Below are 19,259 nucleotides of genomic sequence, written 5' to 3' on the forward strand. Positions count from 1 at the left end.
AGGATCATCTCTCAGGATATCTTCTATGTTATGATCAGCAAAGTTATTTTGGAATCTAGTCAAGAAATAATACAGAAAGTAGAGCAGGAGCAATCCCAATTAGACATATTTTGGAGCACGAGTTAATATTTTTGAATATTAATAACAAGATACAAAAGATATAAACTAGAATCAATATTTGACAAGACTTGAGGGGGCCATAAAATGTCACTTGAAACGAGGTTAATGGGGCGAGATGCCACTTAATTCGGGCATAATCTCGGGCGGAAATAATGTTTAGCAGAAAGTTCTTCAAGAAGGATTCGGACTTCTCAGCTTAGTATGTAGAGATGAACTAAGTATAACGTGCCCTGTAGTCCCAAGCTTTCGGTACTGCTTATTCTTGCCCAATAGTACGGCCCACATGGCGGTATTTATTGTAGAGGCTGCTCCCACGAAGTAAGAATCTTTGCCAATTCGATGTCATTCATCACTTAATCCGCATCAGAAGACAAGATGCTTTTCTCTTTGAGCAAAGCGCTCTCTGCGGTTGTTATCTCTTTTTGTCTACAGGCCACTGTCATCTGTGCAATTCCTCATGGCTCTCATGTGAATGCTTTGCTGCCTCGAACGGATGATTATAGTAAGAGGAAAATTCCCAACCTTTGCTACTGGTAGGATCAAAACCCTGGCTGACTTGATTTCGTTCATGTCATAGATAATGGACAAGTTGCGTGGACAGATATGACCTCTGGCGATGGCCAGAAGGACGGCAAAGACACAAACGGTGTTCCATACATCAAGTATCTTATCGATTACTATGTCAACAAGGTCAAAACTGAGGATCGTGTTGGTGTCTTTTGGACTGGAGGAACTATGACGGAGGACGACTACGACAATATCTACGAGTTCATCGAATCAGAGACTCGGCTGAATAATCACGGCAAGATCTTCAAAGACGTCTTTGATAACGACTTCCTCAAGAACGAGATGGGTATTGATACTAGCAATCAAAATAACCTCTACTGGCGAGGAATTTATCGAGCTAGCAAAGGTTCGGCAATTAAGTCTACCAATGTTGATGTCAATCTAATCTTTTCTCTTAGCCTTGGCTGCTGGCGCTACCAATGGCAAGGCTTATGTCTACCTCAATCCTGCTGGTTGCCGAACTATTTTCTCTCCTGCCTCGCAGACACCCCTGGATGGTTAGTTGTACATACATCTCAATTCCTCATCTTTAAAGCTGATCTTTCAAGATGACCCCGCTCATGATGGAGAAGCTACTGTCGGCGAAGTCTGGGCCTACGTAGAACTCCCGATGCTCATGCGAAACACAAACGTGAACCAGATTATCAGTTTCTACAAGCAAGGCAGGAAATTCGTCACTAACATCGAATGGGACGTGAATACCGTAAGTTTACTGACAAGGTTGTAAAGCATGTGTTGCCCGGCTTTTCTGACTGGTTTATATTTAGGATACTCAATATCCTCGGAATTATCTTTCTGATCTTGCCATGGATGCTGTGCCCATTACGCTTCCAGCTAGTGCTAACCGGTCTCCCATGAAACGGTCTGGCATGGTTGATGGGGGCTGGTAAACAGAAAATAAGCTTTGCATATAATAAGGGTGTGGGAGATTACAATTTATCATCCCTACAGGGGATAGTAATGTATAGGGGGCCGGACGCAACTACTGTAAATGGTCCTCAAGATTTCAAGCAATCTGTCATATAACTCTATGGAGCTGTATAATATGTCAGCGAGTACTTTTTACGCACTCGTTAGTTAGCTTAATTTTCTGAAGTAAGCAAATTGACGAGAAGCAATAACCAATAAGTCTTGAGTGTCATGGTCCATGGTGAGACGCCGTCCCATTCAGGGGAGAGACCCACATCTGACTTGATGTCGAGCTTACGGGCCAAAAACATGTCCAGGAGTTGTAGTAAGCAGACCCATGTGTTAACTTTCGTTGCCAAGTGTTGCCACTTGACTGCAAGTGACATTGTCAGAGACCGGTTGAAGTAATACTGCTTCACCACCGCTGTTGGGCAGTCAAGGTGGCGTATCTTCCTAGCTTGTCTGCCCCTCTTCCGTTTCTCTCTAAAACATAATTGGCATCACCACGCGCAAAATTGAGGTTATGTTCTTCAATGCTTCAGTCTGGTGCTGATACAATCGAATTTGGTTTGGACAGGTGTGCCAGTCTAGTCTCGGACCCAGCTTCAAGTCAACAACCAGCGATTCTAAGGCGAACAGAAAGGCTCGCTTCCCCAGCCTCCTCGCGATGTCGGAGCTGGCAACCCTCACATCATGGTGCTCTCAAGGAAACCTCCAGGATATCGAGGAATTCTTTACCAAAGGTCTCCCTGAAGTCTTGAAAGACGGACAGGTTCAACTTCATACTGCTGATTCAGGGACACAGCAAGCCATCCCTTACATCCTTCTCCTTAATCGTTTGCTGAACGCCGCCTCAGAGGCTGGACAAGTCGAGGTGTTCGAGTATCTGTGGGATGAATTTATGAAGCAGCAAAACGTTCAGATTCCATGGGATACACTGAAATCAGCAGCTCGAGAAGGCTCTCTGGGACTAGCAGAGGCAATTCGTCAACGGGAACCGGGATTTTTCGCCAGAGGAGAACCAAATGGCCGTCGAGGCAGTCAGCTGGGTAATACGCAGATTAAAGTCGCACTTCTGCGCGGAAATCTTCATTACATTGATTATCTGCTTGGCCTCGGGGCAGACATCAATGAAAACTTCCCAGAGCAAAGCCCTTTACGAGCGACGGTCCGCGCTGATATTGACGATGGTATGTCATCTGTGCTCGATCATTCGACTATATTATTTAAACTTACATGAAGGCTAGACATTGCTATGCAGCGCATTCGTTTTCTAGTAGAAAGGGGGGCCTTAGTCAAGGGCTCTGGGGCTTTGAGAGAATCAGCTCGTACGGAAAGATATGATGCGGTCCAGTTTCTGCACAAGCATGGTGCAGACATTGATGACATCGGGGATGACTCGATAAACTTGAATCTTTCCCGGCAATCGGCTCTGATTATAGCTGCAACAAGTGGAAATGAGCAGATTACTCGCTACCTCCTTCAACATGGAGCAAATATCGATTACCAAGATCAGTCGGGCCAGACTGCTCAAGTGGCCGCTGAGAGAAATGGTCATCTCAAAATTGCAGAGCTTATCTCATCAAGTTATTTAAAAGAAAGTGTCTGATTCTCCCAGCAACCTCGCATTGACTAGTGACCCGTGCGATTATGGTCATATGAAGATCTCGGAGACGAATCCGATTTTTGTACAACGGCCGGCATCTTGTCAGGATGCCGAAGTGCGGATGGTGACGCCGACCACCCCTCAAATGATCTATCTACTCTATATACAAGAAATCTCAACCTTTCTGACTCAAAAGCTACCAGCCGTTTAGCTGTTCTTTATGAACTTGGCCATCCTATTCTCTTTAAGCGACTATACCTTTCACAAAAGAATTCATTCTTTGCGGTGCTTATTGTGAGTGTCGTCGGAAGGGCAACCCGACCCCCTCACACATCGGGTACTCCACGGTTATATGGCATTATTGAGTGACACCGACCGATTCATTAGTCCATTGAACTCTTGCGTGTCTGGCGAATTGGGCCCAGTTTCTGGAGCCGGCCACCTTTAGCCGCGGTGTAGCAATACCAATAACCGCCCGTCCGCATATATCTGGAACCAGAAGACGGGCAGACCAACTTAGAGAGTACAGGCTTCTACACCGTCTGAAACATGCTTTCCTCCAAGGCCTATACCCTGCGACGGGCAGGTGGTCTCGCCGGAAATCTCGCAAAACGATATGCCCGTCCCAACTTGACAGCATTGGCTCGACAGCCTCGACATGAACGAGTAAGAGCAGTACAGCACATTGTCATGTCGATATGAAACTAATATAGTAGTTAGCTCTATGCTGCCGGTTCATTCGCAACTTCGTCAGACTATCTCGACCACCTGTATACTGCATGGCGTCAAGACCCGACCTCAGTTCATAGCTCGTGGCAAGAATATTTTCACGCGATCGAGCGTGGTTTGCCCACAAAAGAACCTGTCATTCTACACAATCAAGTGCCTTTCTCATCGGATATCTCACTGTCTTCAAGCTCGACACAGTCAAAAGTGCCATCCCAGGCAGCAGTTCAATTCAAGGCTGAGCGCTTGGTGCTAGCATATCAGGAGCTTGGGCACAAGAAGGCGAAGACCAACCCTCTCGATCTCCCGAGCGAGCAAGACTTACGCCTTGATGAGCTTAACCCTGATTTTTACGGTTTGACGGAAGCCGACATGGATACGGAGATCAGTCTTGGTCCAGAGCTATTTCCGCATTTCATCTCGAAGAATGTATCTACAATGACTCTCCGTGAAGTTATCACGGCCTGCGAGAGGCTCTGCTGCGGATCCATCGGGGCTGAATACCTTCATGTGGCTACTCGCGAGGAACGCGAATGGATTCGAGAACGTCTAGAATTGCCTGTTCCGTTTCAATTTGACCCAGAAGAAAAGAAGCGGATTCTTGACCGACTTATATGGACCACTACTTTCGAAAAATTCATGTCCGCGAAATTTCCCAACGCCAAACGTTTCAGCATCGAGGGAGTTGAGAGTCAAATTCCAGCCTTGAAAGCCATTATTGATGCAAGTGCAGAGAATGGGGTCAGAGAAATTATCTTCCCTTCCTGCCACCGTGGAAAGCTCAATGTACTCAGCAATGTCACACGGAAGCCAAACGAATTGATCTTCAGCGAATTTTCTGCAGACTCGAAATCTCGTCATCAAATCTCCGGCGATGTCAAGTACCACCTGGGAATGAACTATGAGCGCGAAACGCCATCCGGGAAGAAAGTACATGTTTCCATTTTGCCCAATCCATCTCACTTAGAGTCTCAGAATACACTCGGCCAGGGTATGGCCCGAGCTGTGCAGCATCAGAATGGGGGTGACCGGAGATCTACCATGGTCTTGAATAGTCACACGGACGCTTCATTCTCGGGGCAAGGTGTGATATATGAGACCATGGGCCTTTCAGGGCTGAAGGCGTACGAGACCGGTGGAACTGTCCATTTGATAATCAATAATCAGGTCGGATTCACTACCAATCCAGAATCAGCTCGAGCATCTCCATATGCCTCGGACATTGCAAAGACTATCAATGCCCCAATTTTCCATGTCAATGCGGATGACGTTGAAGCAGTGGTATTCCTCGGTAAGCTAGCTGCTGATTATCGTGCCAAGTTTGGCAAGGACTGCTGGGTGGATATGATATGCTACCGAAAGCATGGTCATAACGAAATGGATCAGCCTTTCTTCACCCAGCCAAAGATGTATGAGCAAATTGAGAAGAAAGTCCCTCAATTAGAGCTCTATGTCAATAAGCTGCTTCAAGAAGGCGTTGTGACTCGTGAAGAGGTCGATGAGATGGAAACAAGGGTATGGGGAGAGATGTCCAAGAGCCTGAAAAACAGCAAGAATCCACAGGCACTGGACCGCGAGTATCTCACCACGCCATGGAATGGTATGAAAACACCGGCTGAAGTGGCTCAGGAAATTATTCCTGCAAAGACAACAGCGATTACTCGGGATGTTGTCAATATCTTGGCTAGAAAACTGGGCGTTCCCGAGGAGCCTTTCCAAGTGCATAAGAGCCTGAAACGGATCCTTCAAAGGCGTCAACAAAGCCTGCTTGAAGGCCATGATATTGACTGGGCCACAGCCGAAGCGTTGGCGATGGGAAGCCTGTGCTTAGAAGGACATCATGTTCGCGTTTCTGGTCAGGATGTGGAACGAGGAACTTTCTCCCAGCGTCATGCCAACCTGCATGACCAACGCACCGGCGCAACTTACATGCCATTAAATGATCTTAGTCCTGAGCAAGCTGAGTTCACGATCGGCAATTCATCATTGAGCGAATATGGTGTCATGGGATTTGACTACGGTTACTCGTGCATGTACCCGAACGCCTTGGTGATGTGGGAGGCGCAATTTGGAGATTTCGCTAACAACGCCCAATGTATCATCGACCAATTTATCTCGTCTGCTGAGAACAAGTGGCTCATGAGATCTGGCCTTGTGTTGTCGTTGCCTCATGGATTTGATGGACAAGGTCCCGAACATTCCTCTGCGCGGATGGAACGCTTCTTGCAACTGTGTGGCGAGGATGGCCGGTTCTTCCCGACAGCACAGCAGCTTGAGAGACAGCATCAAGATGCTAATATGCAGGTGGTTTACATGACCACCCCCGCGAATCTGTTCCATGTGCTACGCCGGCAGATACACCGAGACTTCCGCAAACGTAAGTCCTGTCTTTGAGGCTACTCGTACCCCCAAACTAACAACAATATGTTGATATAGCATTAATTCTATTGTTCTCGAAATCACTTCTGCGTCATCCCTCAGTCGAATCAAACATTGGGGATTTCATAGGAGAATCCCGCTTCCAGCCTCTCCTTGCGGATCCAGCTCACGGTACTTCGATTGCGGAGCCTTCCGAGATCAAGCGAGTTATCTATTGCTCGGGGCAAGTATACTTTGCACTGGACAAGTATCGCGAGACACATGGTATTACAGACACTGCCATCACCCGAGTTGAGCAGCTGCATCCTTTTCCTTGGGGACAAGCCAGGGACAACCTTAAGCAGTATCCGAATGCCTCAGACGTTGTTTGGTGTCAGGAGGAATCGTTGAATGATGGACCGTGGTCATTTGCCAAAACTCGTATGGAGACTATCTTCGACACAATGGATCAGCACAAGGGCCGTCGGTTGCGATTCGCTGGTCGTGAAGCAACCCCAAGTGTTGCAACTGGTTTTGCCAAAGAGCATCGCGCACAGGAGGAGGCATTGCTGCGAGAGGCATTTGAACATTCGTGAGAGGTGGATGGAATCTAGATCTTGGGGGAAATAATCTAATAGCACATATATCGCTCGGGTTTTGCCTAGATTTCGTAATATTCTACTACTCTTTCAAACCTACTAAGGTGAAAAGCAACTCAGCTGGGAGATTCTAGGAAGCGACACTGTCTACACTGAGCGTTGTTTGCAAAGACATCCGGAAGGGCTTTTGAACCCGTCCACGTTCTATAGACGTGATTTTCAGTCTGTGTGCATCATGAGGGGCTTCCAAGTACGTAGAATTTCAGTCTTGGTTATCAGGGACGTCCTCAGTGTTTACTATGGTTCGCTCTCCGGGCTAAGCCGACTTCGGTCAAAAAGTGCGGCGCGATGCGATTGGATTGGCATTCACCTTTCCATTGCCGACCACCAGAGCACATTGTAGTAAAGATTGGCTCGTCAGTCTTTCTATCACCCCTGGCATTGAGAACTTTGGCATTTCTCTTCGTACATTTCTTCAGTCACTCCAGTGATCCAGATTGACAGGCTTGTTCGAACCCCGCAATTTCTGGAATTGCGGGGAACCACCGGCTTTCTCCAAATACGCTTTGCTGCGCGACCGATCTGAAAATGTCCGAAGCTCGGCAGATACCTCGAAACCGACGAAAGACACGCAGTATGATTCGAATTCCATATCACAGATCGGACGATAAGGCTAACTCTCTTTTACTTAGGTGGCTGTCTCCGTTGCAAGCAGAGAAAGATCAAGTGTGATGAGGCTTTGCCACATTGTAACCAATGCACGCGCAGGGCACTCGACTGCCCCGGATACGAGCGACCACTTAAGTGGTCATCTAAATATGAGACGTGGAACAGCGCTGATGCTACCAAGGAGAGCTCGGCGAACGTCATTAGCAGCGAGCGCGACCTCACAAATAACGCAAAAGAACCCGAGAACAATCTATCAAAAACTTCGACAAAGCTCAGCTGTATTAGGAGCCCATCCTTATCACAGAGAGGGCATGTCTCTGAATCAAACTATCAAAGACATACTACCGGGGGTGTTCCCATGGAGGATGACTTCACTCTGGACCCAGATAAGCTTCTGGGGCCCCTGATTTTCTCAAGGCCTAGCATCGACGAGTTCTTTTACGATACCATCTCACAGAGCCAAGCCCTAGATACGACCCTTTGGGATGATTTGCTGATTCCGTCACCACAAATCGCTGAAGACCAGAGTACACGGCTCTCCCGTCACTACTTTTCGAGTATCTGCCGCATCAATTGTTGTTTCGACTCATCCAAAAATCCCTTTCGGGTATGGGTCGCTGAATCGATGCACTCTTGTCCGCCATTGTATCATTGCATACTGTCCATGTCGGCTTCGCACTTAGTTGCCAAGCAACAAAGCGATTTGCTACCCATTGCTTTAGAGCATAGGGCAAAGGCTGCATCAAAGCTAGGTACTGAAATACTCAGTGTTGGCGTACATTCCAGCTTGAAGTCCTATTCTTCTTTTGAAGGTATCTCTCGAGCGCTCCTAGCGTGCATATTATTGGGCATGACTGATGTATGATTCCGATTGGAAGGTCTTAAATGACATTTTAACTAACAGAGGATTAGGGCTGGCACAATCCATCCGTTCTGGGTATCACACATCTTCACGGGGCACGAGGACTTTACAAGAAATGGCTCATTAGAGCGAACAACTCGGTTGACACAGCTGCGGACCAACACAAACTATCCCACGTCAAAACTTTCCTGAATGGCACTATGGCATATTGGGAGGCGATGGCATCGTTTGTAATGGATCAACCTGTACAATCTATTTCTTACCTGACGCCAATCTGTGATCAGACTGGGGCAAAGAAAATCCAGTCCAATCCTTGGACAGGCATATCGACACCTGTTTTCGTCTATCTCGCTCAAGCAGGAGCACTTGGCAGACAGCGGTCTATCATCAGAAAATTGAGCGTCTCAAATTCCACCACCGGGGTTCATGAAAAACTTCATGAGGACCTCCTGGCCCAAGCATGTGACGTTGAGACTGCCCTTCTGGGTTACAAGACCCCTTCAATCGACAGGATAGAAGACACGGGGGATGCTCTTACTCCTGTGAGCCATTTGCAGAAAATGGCGCAAGTATACAGGTTGACAGCTTTACTCGAAATTTACCGAGTCTTCCCAGAGCTTTTGCAGAAGCCATCTTCAGATGAGGCTAACGTCTTCGACTCGATCTCATTCCAATCGAGGACCATCGCTCTCGCAATTGGTATTCTTACTATCATATCAACTATCCCCGAGACCTCAGGAGTGAACGCCTTGCTATGTCTTCCCATGATTACTGCTGGCAGTGCATTGCAACCCACGGAGGCAGATCGACCAGAGCTCTCTCACGGGTCAACCCGGGGTAGTCTCTGCAGTGAGCTAATGTCGATATTCATTCAGAACGATGCTCACGCGCGCTGGCGGGAATTTGTACGAGAGAGAATGAATATCATTCACAATTATGTTGGCTTGGGTGGTGTTGCTCGAGCATTGGAGGTTATTGAGAAGACTTGGTTTAGGGCTGATGTTCAAGTCTTTGCGAATGAGCCAGACTCGGTAGGGGAATTTGTTCATTGGACAGATGTGATGGCTGATGAACGGTTGGAGACTATTTTTGGGTGATGTTCAGCCAGGGAGATTATGAGAGTCTTTAGTTATTATATGACCTTTGTTCCTTACTAGGGTTGCCGTTGCGTAGTTAGCTTTCTATCTGATGAGGTCAACAAACATTTCCCTTTTCGGAAAAGTAGTGCGAAGCAGGAATGCGATTGGCTCAGATTCCAGTCTTGTCTATAGCCCTACATACAAATACCACCAGTCCCATATATGAGAACAGTAAAAGCACAAGATTTCCCGGGGATCTATACACATACGGATCAACCTCCAAAATCCAAGATGGTCTTCCAAATCAAAGACAAAGCAGAACTATTCAAAATCCCCAACTTCGGCGGCATACCCAACATTTACTTCGGTAAGACCACGCACCCCAACCTTGACGCTCCAGAAAGCAGCATTCTAACCAAAAGACCCTTCAGCGGACTACCTAGGCACACAAAACAACACTTCAAATCCCATCACCGGCTCATGGTTCCGCATCGAAAAAGGCCCCGAGTCTACGCCCCCGAAATACGACTATGACGAGGTTGGAGTTGTTATTGAGGGCGAGATGACATTCAGAGATAAGAGTGGGCAGACAGCCACTGTGAAGGCAGGGGATACATTCTTCTTTCCCCGCGGGAGTACAATTACCTTCTCGACGGAATCGCATGGGGTTGCGTGGAAGTGCGGAGCCAGGCTTCCGAGCAAACTGTGAGGTCATCTACGACAAGGATGATTTACAGGATTTAAACTAGGGATTAGAAGAATAAGGAGGGCAAGTTAAATGTGAAAGTAAAAGTCTCGTTCAATTCGTAAATCAAAATCCGTTCCATATAAGCGTGAAGAAACAAGCCCGCGCGGGGTCAAAGTCAAGAAGCACGAGGGACACGAAAAAAAAAATGGCGTGGCTTCGCAGCGCAATGGGAATGTAAGAACAAGTAGTCCAGGGCAACATGTACAGAGAAGTTGAAAGGGGACTGAAACACCGACGCCGGTTATGATGGTTGATGGTTATGATGGTTGTTTTGTACAATCAATGGACGTGGTAGGCCAGATTCTGAAGTGCCCAGTCCCAGGCCCGGTGGTCGAATAGTTTCGGAAATGACAGATGGTGAAGGGAAAAAATTGGATGTGATAGAAACAAAACATTTGTTTTGCCCAGAATGTCCCTGACTCTCCGAGTAGGGGCTTCGGATAAAACGCAGAAAGAACAAGAGTTTGACAGTGCATCGAGGTCGAAGGCGTCGAGGTGCCACGTATTCGTTGAGGATGGTGAAGGGATGAAACTGAGCTGGGCTGGACAATGCGACAAACAGACGAGGACTCCAGACTCAGTCAGGATGCATGCACAAGCGTCTAAAGGACGCGATAGAGGAACGCCGAGAAGAAGACAAATCTCCATAAATAAGATCAATGCGAGGACGCTGCGTGAACATATGATATCAAGGAGGCGTGACCGAATTCCTAACAATAGTAGGTATGCATGATGTCGTTTCAACACAATGCAGAGCAGGAAAAAAAATGACATGACACAATATGCGGCAAAAAGAGGTGATGAACTCGCTTAGTCGATACTGTCATCCAAGTTGAAGGTGTCGTCGGGGGTGGCAGCAGAGCGGCGTCTAAGGCCGAATTTCCGTGTGCCTAAGCTGTTGGTACGGAGGCGAGGTTGCTGAATGGGGGTATAGCTGGTAGCGGATTTTCCCGAAGGCACGCTGATGCGGGTTTGGGGCGGGCCTAGCTGAGAGGATCGAGGGCTCTCTTCGGCGACAGGGCCTGGTGTGGTGCTGGAGAAGCTGGGCGAGAGGCCATACCGGCGGGATCCAGCCTGAATGTTGGAGCGGGATGTCGCAGGGGAGTATACAGCCGGTGCCATATAACTGCGGCGGAACGGGATACTTGATTGAGATAAGGTAGTCGGGGTTCGAGGTTGAGCTTGGGGTGTTTGAGAGGGGGCAGGGTTTTGCTGGTACTGCGAGGTGCGAGGCGAGACACCCAATCCCTGATCATGCTGTTCTTGCTGCTGAACATTCGGGATTGAGCGAGATATCGAGCCGCTATGAGACAAACGCTGTCGTGGGGATACACTCTGCGCGGGGCTCGGTGTCGCCACCTCTGTCATGGCCCTAGAAAGAGACCGATTGAATGGAGTCGCTGTCTCCGGAGTCTCTTCATCGGTTGGTGGCCTGCGACTGCGAAGAGAGGCCGACATGCGATGGAGACGACTTGGTGGAGGAGCAACGCTTGGCGACTGGGGTAACTTGTTATCTGCAGCAGTTGCCGTAACGGGGTTAATCAAAGACAGTCTGCGTGCTTCTAAGCGACTGGACATGCGGCTGCTCGTGCTTGGACGCCGCTCAAGACCCTCCGGTTCATGGCTGGAAGCCCGTTGATAGGATGGTCCCGGCCCCAAGGATTCACTCTCGCCGCCATTCGTCCGCTGAGGTTGCGTTCCCGGAACGTGGCTTGTCGAACGCGATCGATTCCTTTGCAACTGCTTGTCCGTCAGAGCCAGACACAGCTCGGTCAGGCTGCGGCACACGCTGTCCGCTTTGCGGCGGGCGTGCCTCTCGGACGAACTGTACCCTCCATTCACGACGGAGACCGTGCCCGACGGAGCTGTATTGACGCCCAACATGGTGGACAGGGTCAAGGCATCTTTGATCGTCGCTTCCAGCGCCGTGTACACGTCACTAGTCAGTACATCTTTGGCTTTTGCCAGTGCCGACTGCAACAGTGGGTGAACTTGGCTCTGTGCCGCATAGTCAGCGTCTGCCGAGGGCACGCTGACTTTGCGGTGGTGCTTTGGTGAAGTCGACAATGCAGTCACGGTAGTTGCTGCAGTTCGCGGCCGTTCCTGAGCGGCGCCAGAGATCGCTTCCTGTGAGGATGGAGGTAATTTGCCGGTGAGCTCCAGCTTGCGGATTCGAGACTTGAGATCGTCTAGTTCGTCCCAGACAGTAGAAGGGGCGTTAGTCGACAGAGTAGATTCGGTCCCGTCGCGGGCCTTGTCGGTTTCTCCCCGTGCACGCTCCGTGGCCTCGGAAGTGGATGGTTGGCGGCTACTTCGAATTGTAGATAGGGTAGAATGCCGTAGGCGCGGTTCGTGGATGGATGGCCGTCGCTCACCGTTGACCGGTGGTGAACGTGGGGACGTCTCTGGGCTCGTTCGACTAAGTCTGCTGCGCGGAGCGCCAATAACTGATCGTGAGCCGGTGGTCAGGCTCGAGTAGCGGAAGCGGGCTGGGTCGTCGAGAGGGTGGGCAGAAGCGGATGGGGAGTGGTTGACCGAGCCCAGGGGGACTGTGGGCGAACCCTTTTGCGAAAGCAAGGGGCTGTCGGCATTGCTAAACCGCTGGTCGGGGGAAGGGGTTTGTTCAGGCTCGGCTCGCGTAGTTGGCGACCGAAGGCTTTGAGTAGAATATCCTAGTCGCGACTGTTTACTCTCATCCCCTCTTCCGTCAGTCATCTTCCTAGTCGCGGGAGAAAGGGTCGGGACGGTGCGATGGTTCACGACACGCGAAGCACGACCTCCTCTGAGTCTAGCAAGGCCACTCACTCGTCTAAAATCCGACCGACCAAGGGAGTCGCGACGACCTGAATCAGTTCTTGCGATGTTCAGAAAGACATCTTCGTTTTTGGGGCGGCTGTCATCGATCTCCGAGGCGTTGTTGTTGATCTTGTCGGGCTCTAATCGATAAGCACCGTTTAAGGCGCGACTATGACCGCTCGCCAGGGTCCTCGTTTCGGAATATGCCACGCTCGATGGCATGGTGCGCTTCACATCAGGGCGAAGCACGGGGGAGAGGGAGTCTTGCTGAGGTCGCCCGGCATTAGGACCCGATAAGACGTTGGGCGAGAATGTCACCACGGGAGCGGAATTGCGGTTAGATGATGATTTGGAGGAAGTTGACGATAACGCCAAAGCCGAAGCGGAAGCTGAAGCTGTGAGAGTGGTAGTCTGGAGGCTGGGAAGGTGAAAGCTTGGAACGGATCGTCGGGACTGGTGCGACCGGTGCAATAAGGAGGAGCGCTTGGGGGTCAGAGAGTCGAGGGAGTCGGGAACTGGCGTTTCACCAGTGGTAGTGGCCGTCATGCCAGTGGGGCCCGCCCAAGGTTCGAAGCTGGTGTGATGAAGCGACGGGCCGTTGGTGCTGGTGCTGGTGCTGGTCCAAGTCAGTGCCATCATTGGAGGCCTCCAAGATGAACTTGGACAATCCTTATTTGGGAAAGGATCAGTCTGCAAGGTGCAACTGTGCTGAGGGGGGAAAATATGACGCGGGTCACCGCTGCTTTTCACGAAAGTATGAGATGGTCTGGGGAAAAGCTACTGGGGAGTATGCATCGTGGATCACCCGGCACTGGATCACTGCAGCTGCAAACAAGGAATCCTGCGCGGGTGACACAAATCTGTCAAAGTGCACGCGTGTGATAAAGGATGAAGTTCTGAACTTCTGATGTGTCCAACTTGAAGGTTCTGGAAGATTTTTTTCTTTTTGTTTACCGAGCAATGAGATCCATGTGGCTGGGAAATTAGGATGTGGACGAGGCCCGCTATTACGGCGCTGTTGTGGGAGATGGCTTGGGCTTGATACTAACAACTTGATCATACTACAATAGTACTGGCCATTGTTTAGCACATTAAATAGGTCTAGCTAGATAGATTTGTGTGTTTTCTTTTGGAAGAGTTTTCTAACCGAGTTCTTGATTATCTGTCTTGAATACTACAAAGTGCTCGATATCTTTCTAGATAGCCCATATACCTTTCATAGTAGTTACCCGTCTTCATTATCAACTTATGTAAGAGAATGTCATTCCAAACCCTTAACTAGGGTTTGCTTTAAGCAGTCTTCTCAAGCCAAGCACTAGGGAAAATAGAGCTCCTTATGCTGAAACTCTCGGTCCAATGAGAAGCATATCCTGCTCCCATCAGGGCCCAAGTAAACAGTACACTAACACCGTTGAGGCCACAGCTACTTTTCAACCGGCAGTCTTCCATCCACCTCCACGGAGTTAAGACCATTAAAATCTTGAAGAAAAAAATTTCCTCAACAAAAATCAACACTGTAGAGAAGACTGTTTCATAGTCGTGTCCACCAGTCCAGTCTCGCAGCAACAAACAAAAAGACACTAACCATGGTTCGCCTCTAAGAGGAGCCACGGACTCGGGCCCGAAATCCACATGGCAGGATCTCCCGTGATTCTGAAGTACAGTGGATATTGGTTATGAAATCGACAATAATATTTGATCACTATGTACAAGTGCTCCGTATTGGGTAGTAATTATGATTCTCTTTAATTTATTTGAGTGGTCTTCCAAGGTTGTGGATATAATTTCCACGTGGTTCACGTCAAGTTGAGACAGCTCTCAGGCCCATAGTATGGAGTCAAATATGGAGACTGGAGATGGAGAGACAATCTAGGCATGAAGGGATCACCTGTCACGCGACAGTTTAATTGTGCTCATTGGCTAGATGTTCACATGGTCAATCAGTTTGGAGTCTAGTATCCCTCTGGTCAGGAAGATACTAACATAGTCGCCATCCGTGATCTCGTCGTAGCTCATCTCCCGAGTGGATGTGTACAATATGTTTACGGACGGAAGTGATGCACAAGTCCATTTCGACTCTGATGATGTTACATCTCTCGTGTCCAAATAAGACAACATAAATTCCTTTTTTTAGCATTTAGAAACGCTCGTCGAATCATCGGAGTTGTACAAGATCATCTATCCTGTCGCAAACCACCGGTTCAGCAATATACTTCTGTCAGTAGCGGTTTTCAGCCAGCGAAAAGCCTGATATCAACGATGAGGTAAGCACTCTGCAACCGTTTCTCATCGGTTATGCACAGCACTGTAGCTGAAGCACTCAGCTATGGTGTTAGGTAAACGAGCTGTCCCTCTCGTATCCAACACGAAGTCCGATGGACCTCTGGTCGAGACCACAATGCGACATGCACCGTCGAAAGACAAGATCAGGAAACATGCATTACCTATTTTGGCCCCCATACCACAGCCAGTAGTAATTTAGCGTAGTTGAAGAATATATCTGATACAGCAACGATCCATTGGCTCAAGCACTGCCCCCAGGATTAATATCGGCATTGGCCATAGCTATGGTTGGCCGGTGAACCACTCTCTGCAACTATATATTCAACCTGGGACGGGCATCAACTGGATAACCGAGTCGTTCCATCAATCCACAAACCCACCAATCAGCATGGCAAGGGGGATACTCCGGAATGAAACTCGATGCTAAACAGGCGCCTGCAACCTCCTGTGCGTAATAAATGTATGTCCTACTCGGCAACCGAAACGCCTCCCAGGAGTCAAGTGGCAAACGAGCCCGAAACACAGGCGAAACACGAACCAACGTAAGCTGGGTCTTGCGCTGAGGGTACTGTCATGGTTCAGGGGAGGAGAGGGGGAGAATGGGGATTGGGGTTGATATTTTTAGAATGATTGGGTTCATCGTGAAACGATTCGCGTTCACGAAGGATCCGCGGCTAGGAACTGCAATCTATTTGGGACGCGTTGCCTGGAGACGATCCGGACTGGGAAGTATAGCAGGTGACTGGTACTGTATTTACTACTAAGTGATCCTTCTGGAAGAGGAGATGACATGGATGTAACAAGGTCTTGCGATGGATGTCGATCATCGACTGCTTCGAGAAGGTTGGCATTGTCAGCTATGTAGGAGCAGCTCAACCTTGGAAGTTATAAGGAATTGCCCCTGCGGTGAGATGTATACAATACCTCGATGGCGTTTGGGAGGACTCGCTAAGACTGCTGGAGATTACTGCCTACAGAGCCCAGTACGAGAACGGAGTAGTCTATCGAGGGCTGTGAACGCCACGCCCACCATCTCTCTCCACTGGGACAGGAATGGATCAAGTTGAACGGACCAAGTTTCAGGACTTCCACGTGGAAGGGGCGATCATTCCTGGCTCAGTCCCACAGACTGCAAAGTATTGGGGTTTTAATATTCGTCTAGCCATGTCGTTGTTGAAGAGATCGAGTATACATAACGTGGCTATCATCTGCCGAAGTATCTCAAATGCAAAGAGAGGTTAACTAGGAGATAAGGCGGTAGGATGACTTCATTCTTGGCGATTTACCCTCTAAACACATCAATCAGCATCCAGCTCTCCATGCACAAAACCAAGTTCAAGACGATCGCCCAAATCAGCAAGTATCGACTGACGGCAGCCAGCGCAGGGTGATAATCAATGGCGATAGGCTGCATGCTGCCTCCGCCAAGGGCCACTAGTGTCGACTAGCGCGAGTCTGGCGTGTTTCAGAACCGCCTCCTCAGATCCATCGGCCTCCGGGGTTTCAGATGTTGGGCCCCAGGGCGACCGTGTTTTTGCCTCTCTAGGAAAAAAAACTCTTGTGTATCGAATACGTATTAGTCTAAATGGTGCTAAGGGACCATGACATTTGGCGACTAGACTGTAGTTATATGAGCAGTACACACGGGTATCCTCGTAGTTTAGTAGGTATAATACTAATAGTTACTAGCGGGTCGGAGACTTTTTCTTCTCCCTTTCATTTCGACAATTTGCTGGTCCAGCGGACCATCCCAGCGCCTTTTCCATGGATCAACCCGCCCACCGTTCACCCGACGAGCCGTGTGTGCCGTACAGCAGCAGTACGGAATATTTTCATACGGAGTACGAAGACAGAGTACAGATAATTTTTTTAATTACAATCTTATGCTCCATAAGACAGAGAACTGTAGGTGCAGGGGCAGCCGTGTGCCCTAAGCTCCTCGTCGATACTATTGAAACATCCCTGCCGCAGGTTCACTCCAGCCCGTGAACAGGGAACCGTGCACGACTTGGGACGGGTCGGATTGGACCGAATTTGGAATTCTCGAATCAGGCTCGCGATATGTCCGGGCTTTCTGAGCTTTCTGGGTATTCTCAGCGCGGATCTTTCGAAAAGACTTGCCATTGTTCTTGATGTTGTATTTACGAAGTATAATGTGTTCTAATATGGCTTGACAAGACTGAGGATGTCCTCCTCCAGAATAAATCCAGTAAATAATAATGGGAGTGCTCTATGTCACACAGAAGGATAGTCAGTAGCTTCTTAGGAGTATGGACCATAGGTACAGTACTACTATGTACGGTGATGTCCCGCCAGTCAATAATTCTCCCCTCTCAGCATCATCCCCCAAGGCGCAGCTGTCGGTGGGACCTCCAGGCTCACGGTGGATCCTAGGGTTTTTGGGGAGAGACATCCGGGCCATTTCGCACGCCATCAAGGATGGTATGTGACTCTCTCCGAAATAACGATGGTAGATGGTGTTCCAAAAGAAAGTCTAGAAGATGCCTTAATAGAAGCCTATGAACGTTTAGAATCATCCACTTGAACTCTGTCTGGATAGTGGTGACGGGTGTGAAAGGGAGGGTTCACCCAGCACTGGCCTCTCATCAGCGTGCGTTTGGCGCCGAGTCTCCTCACGACGCCCCCGGCGGCTAAAATTAGAGCTACAAGGGAAGCCACCCCGTCCGCCTCGACGAGGTCAAACGGCTGTCTGACAGTGGTACTGGATACTTAATAGGGGATGGGGATACACAGCCTTGTCGGTGGTACTGGGTACATGGAGGTCCTGTGCAATATACTTCGATCGATCCTCCTTGTAGTAGTACTGTATACCTCGTACTGACCAGAAACACTCCCGAAACACACGATTTTCCAAATTACAGTGGGCCTGAAATCGGAGATCTCTAACTCGGATGGAGACGAGGAGTATTCTTTCATCCCTCTGAACTATAAAACAGCGTACTCCCGTACAGTATTATGGTACGGAATACAGCCAGCATGTATGTTGTTTACAGATCACCATCACTTTATCTTCAGAATTACCATGATCAGGAAATAATCATAATAAAAGTGTTGCTTCTGGTTGACTTACTCTCCACTATTCCTCGCTAGGAACTAGAACTGGAGCAGGAGGAGATCGAATAATCATTGGGGACAGAGTAAGTCTGGGATGTAGTATGTCAGTATGGAAATAATAATAATAATCCGCAAAAATAATAATAATAATAATAATAAAACCAGTAAGGGTCCATTATTTCGCGGCTTTCACACGCCTCACCCTCATCTCTCATCTTCAGCCTTTATTCTCTGTTTCTCCTCCTCCCCCTCCCTTTCTCTTTCTTGACCTCCCTTTTCAATCTTCCTCCCCTCCTCTTCGGTACCCGGGGGACTTCTTCACAGTTCCAGTTTCTCTTCCATTATACTCTCCTTTACATTCCCGTCATTCCCCGGAGGAACGACGTCCCCTCAACTATTCCCTGGCCTCTCTTCTCTCCCCGCCTACCACCAAAAGCCCATTCTTCTCGAGATTTGAATCATCGCCTTTGTTTCTTTATTTCTCCGACTTTCCTTGTCGCTCCTTGACTCTTTCAACCTTCAAGCCTCTTCCAACTTCATTCTCACTTCAACCTAAACGATTCACCTCGACCGATCGGCTGTGGCTTGAGATTCTGGTATGTGAGCCACTTGAAGCCCGAATCTACCATCGCCTTTTCCATTTTTCCACAGTGTATCTTTTCCTGTCCTTCTGGACAATAGGACTCGTGCCTGCGGATGTTTCTTTTTCTCCCTATCTTTCTTGTTTCGCATGCGTGCAGATCATTAGTTTTAGCCCTTGCAGCTTGCGCCCGCTCGCCCTCAATTCCCGAACTATCTTCAAGCCTCAAACTGACGTGACACCCTTTCGCAAAGAACGAACAATCCACTCCCTCCTTAATTG

At 48.8% G+C, this 19,259-nt stretch overlaps 5 protein-coding genes across 5 annotated transcripts; 4 read left to right on the plus strand and 1 right to left on the minus strand.

The window, feature by feature from the left end:
• Positions 1-495: 495 nt before the first annotated feature.
• N7496_001104 (ankyrin repeat domain-containing protein) lies at positions 496-3,205 on the plus strand (the record flags this gene model as incomplete). The annotated part of the gene is made up of 7 exons (XM_056694035.1): positions 496-622; positions 698-1,033; positions 1,086-1,184; positions 1,236-1,390; positions 1,455-1,573; positions 2,188-2,786; positions 2,844-3,205. The coding sequence occupies 7 exons, from the start codon at positions 496-498 to the stop codon at positions 3,203-3,205; spliced, it is 1,797 nt and encodes a 598-aa protein (XP_056560764.1).
• Positions 3,206-3,751: 546 nt separating this feature from the next.
• On the plus strand, positions 3,752-6,882 carry N7496_001105 (2-oxoglutarate dehydrogenase family protein; the record flags this gene model as incomplete). Its single annotated transcript, XM_056694036.1, has 3 exons — positions 3,752-3,868; positions 3,923-6,305; positions 6,365-6,882. The coding sequence occupies 3 exons, from the start codon at positions 3,752-3,754 to the stop codon at positions 6,880-6,882; spliced, it is 3,018 nt and encodes a 1,005-aa protein (XP_056560765.1).
• Positions 6,883-7,473: 591 nt separating this feature from the next.
• N7496_001106 (Zn(II)2Cys6 transcription factor) lies at positions 7,474-9,513 on the plus strand (the record flags this gene model as incomplete). The annotated part of the gene is made up of 3 exons (XM_056694037.1): positions 7,474-7,519; positions 7,578-8,161; positions 8,467-9,513. 3 exons carry the CDS (start codon positions 7,474-7,476, stop codon positions 9,511-9,513), a joined length of 1,677 nt encoding a protein of 558 aa, XP_056560766.1.
• A 273-nt stretch (positions 9,514-9,786) lies between these two features.
• N7496_001107 (uncharacterized protein) lies at positions 9,787-10,204 on the plus strand (the record flags this gene model as incomplete). Its single annotated transcript, XM_056694038.1, has 2 exons — positions 9,787-9,862; positions 9,927-10,204. 2 exons carry the CDS (start codon positions 9,787-9,789, stop codon positions 10,202-10,204), a joined length of 354 nt encoding a protein of 117 aa, XP_056560767.1.
• An 849-nt stretch (positions 10,205-11,053) lies between these two features.
• Positions 11,054-13,678, minus strand: N7496_001108 (putative LPXTG-motif cell wall anchor domain protein; the record flags this gene model as incomplete). Its single annotated transcript, XM_056694039.1, has 1 exon — positions 11,054-13,678. The coding sequence occupies one exon, from the start codon at positions 13,676-13,678 to the stop codon at positions 11,054-11,056; it is 2,625 nt and encodes an 874-aa protein (XP_056560768.1).
• Positions 13,679-19,259: the final 5,581 nt, after the last annotated feature.

This window comes from Penicillium cataractarum, assembly GCF_028827025.1.
Source record: "Penicillium cataractarum strain IBT 29864 chromosome Unknown utg000001l, whole genome shotgun sequence".
Lineage (NCBI taxonomy): Eukaryota > Fungi > Ascomycota > Eurotiomycetes > Eurotiales > Aspergillaceae > Penicillium > Penicillium cataractarum.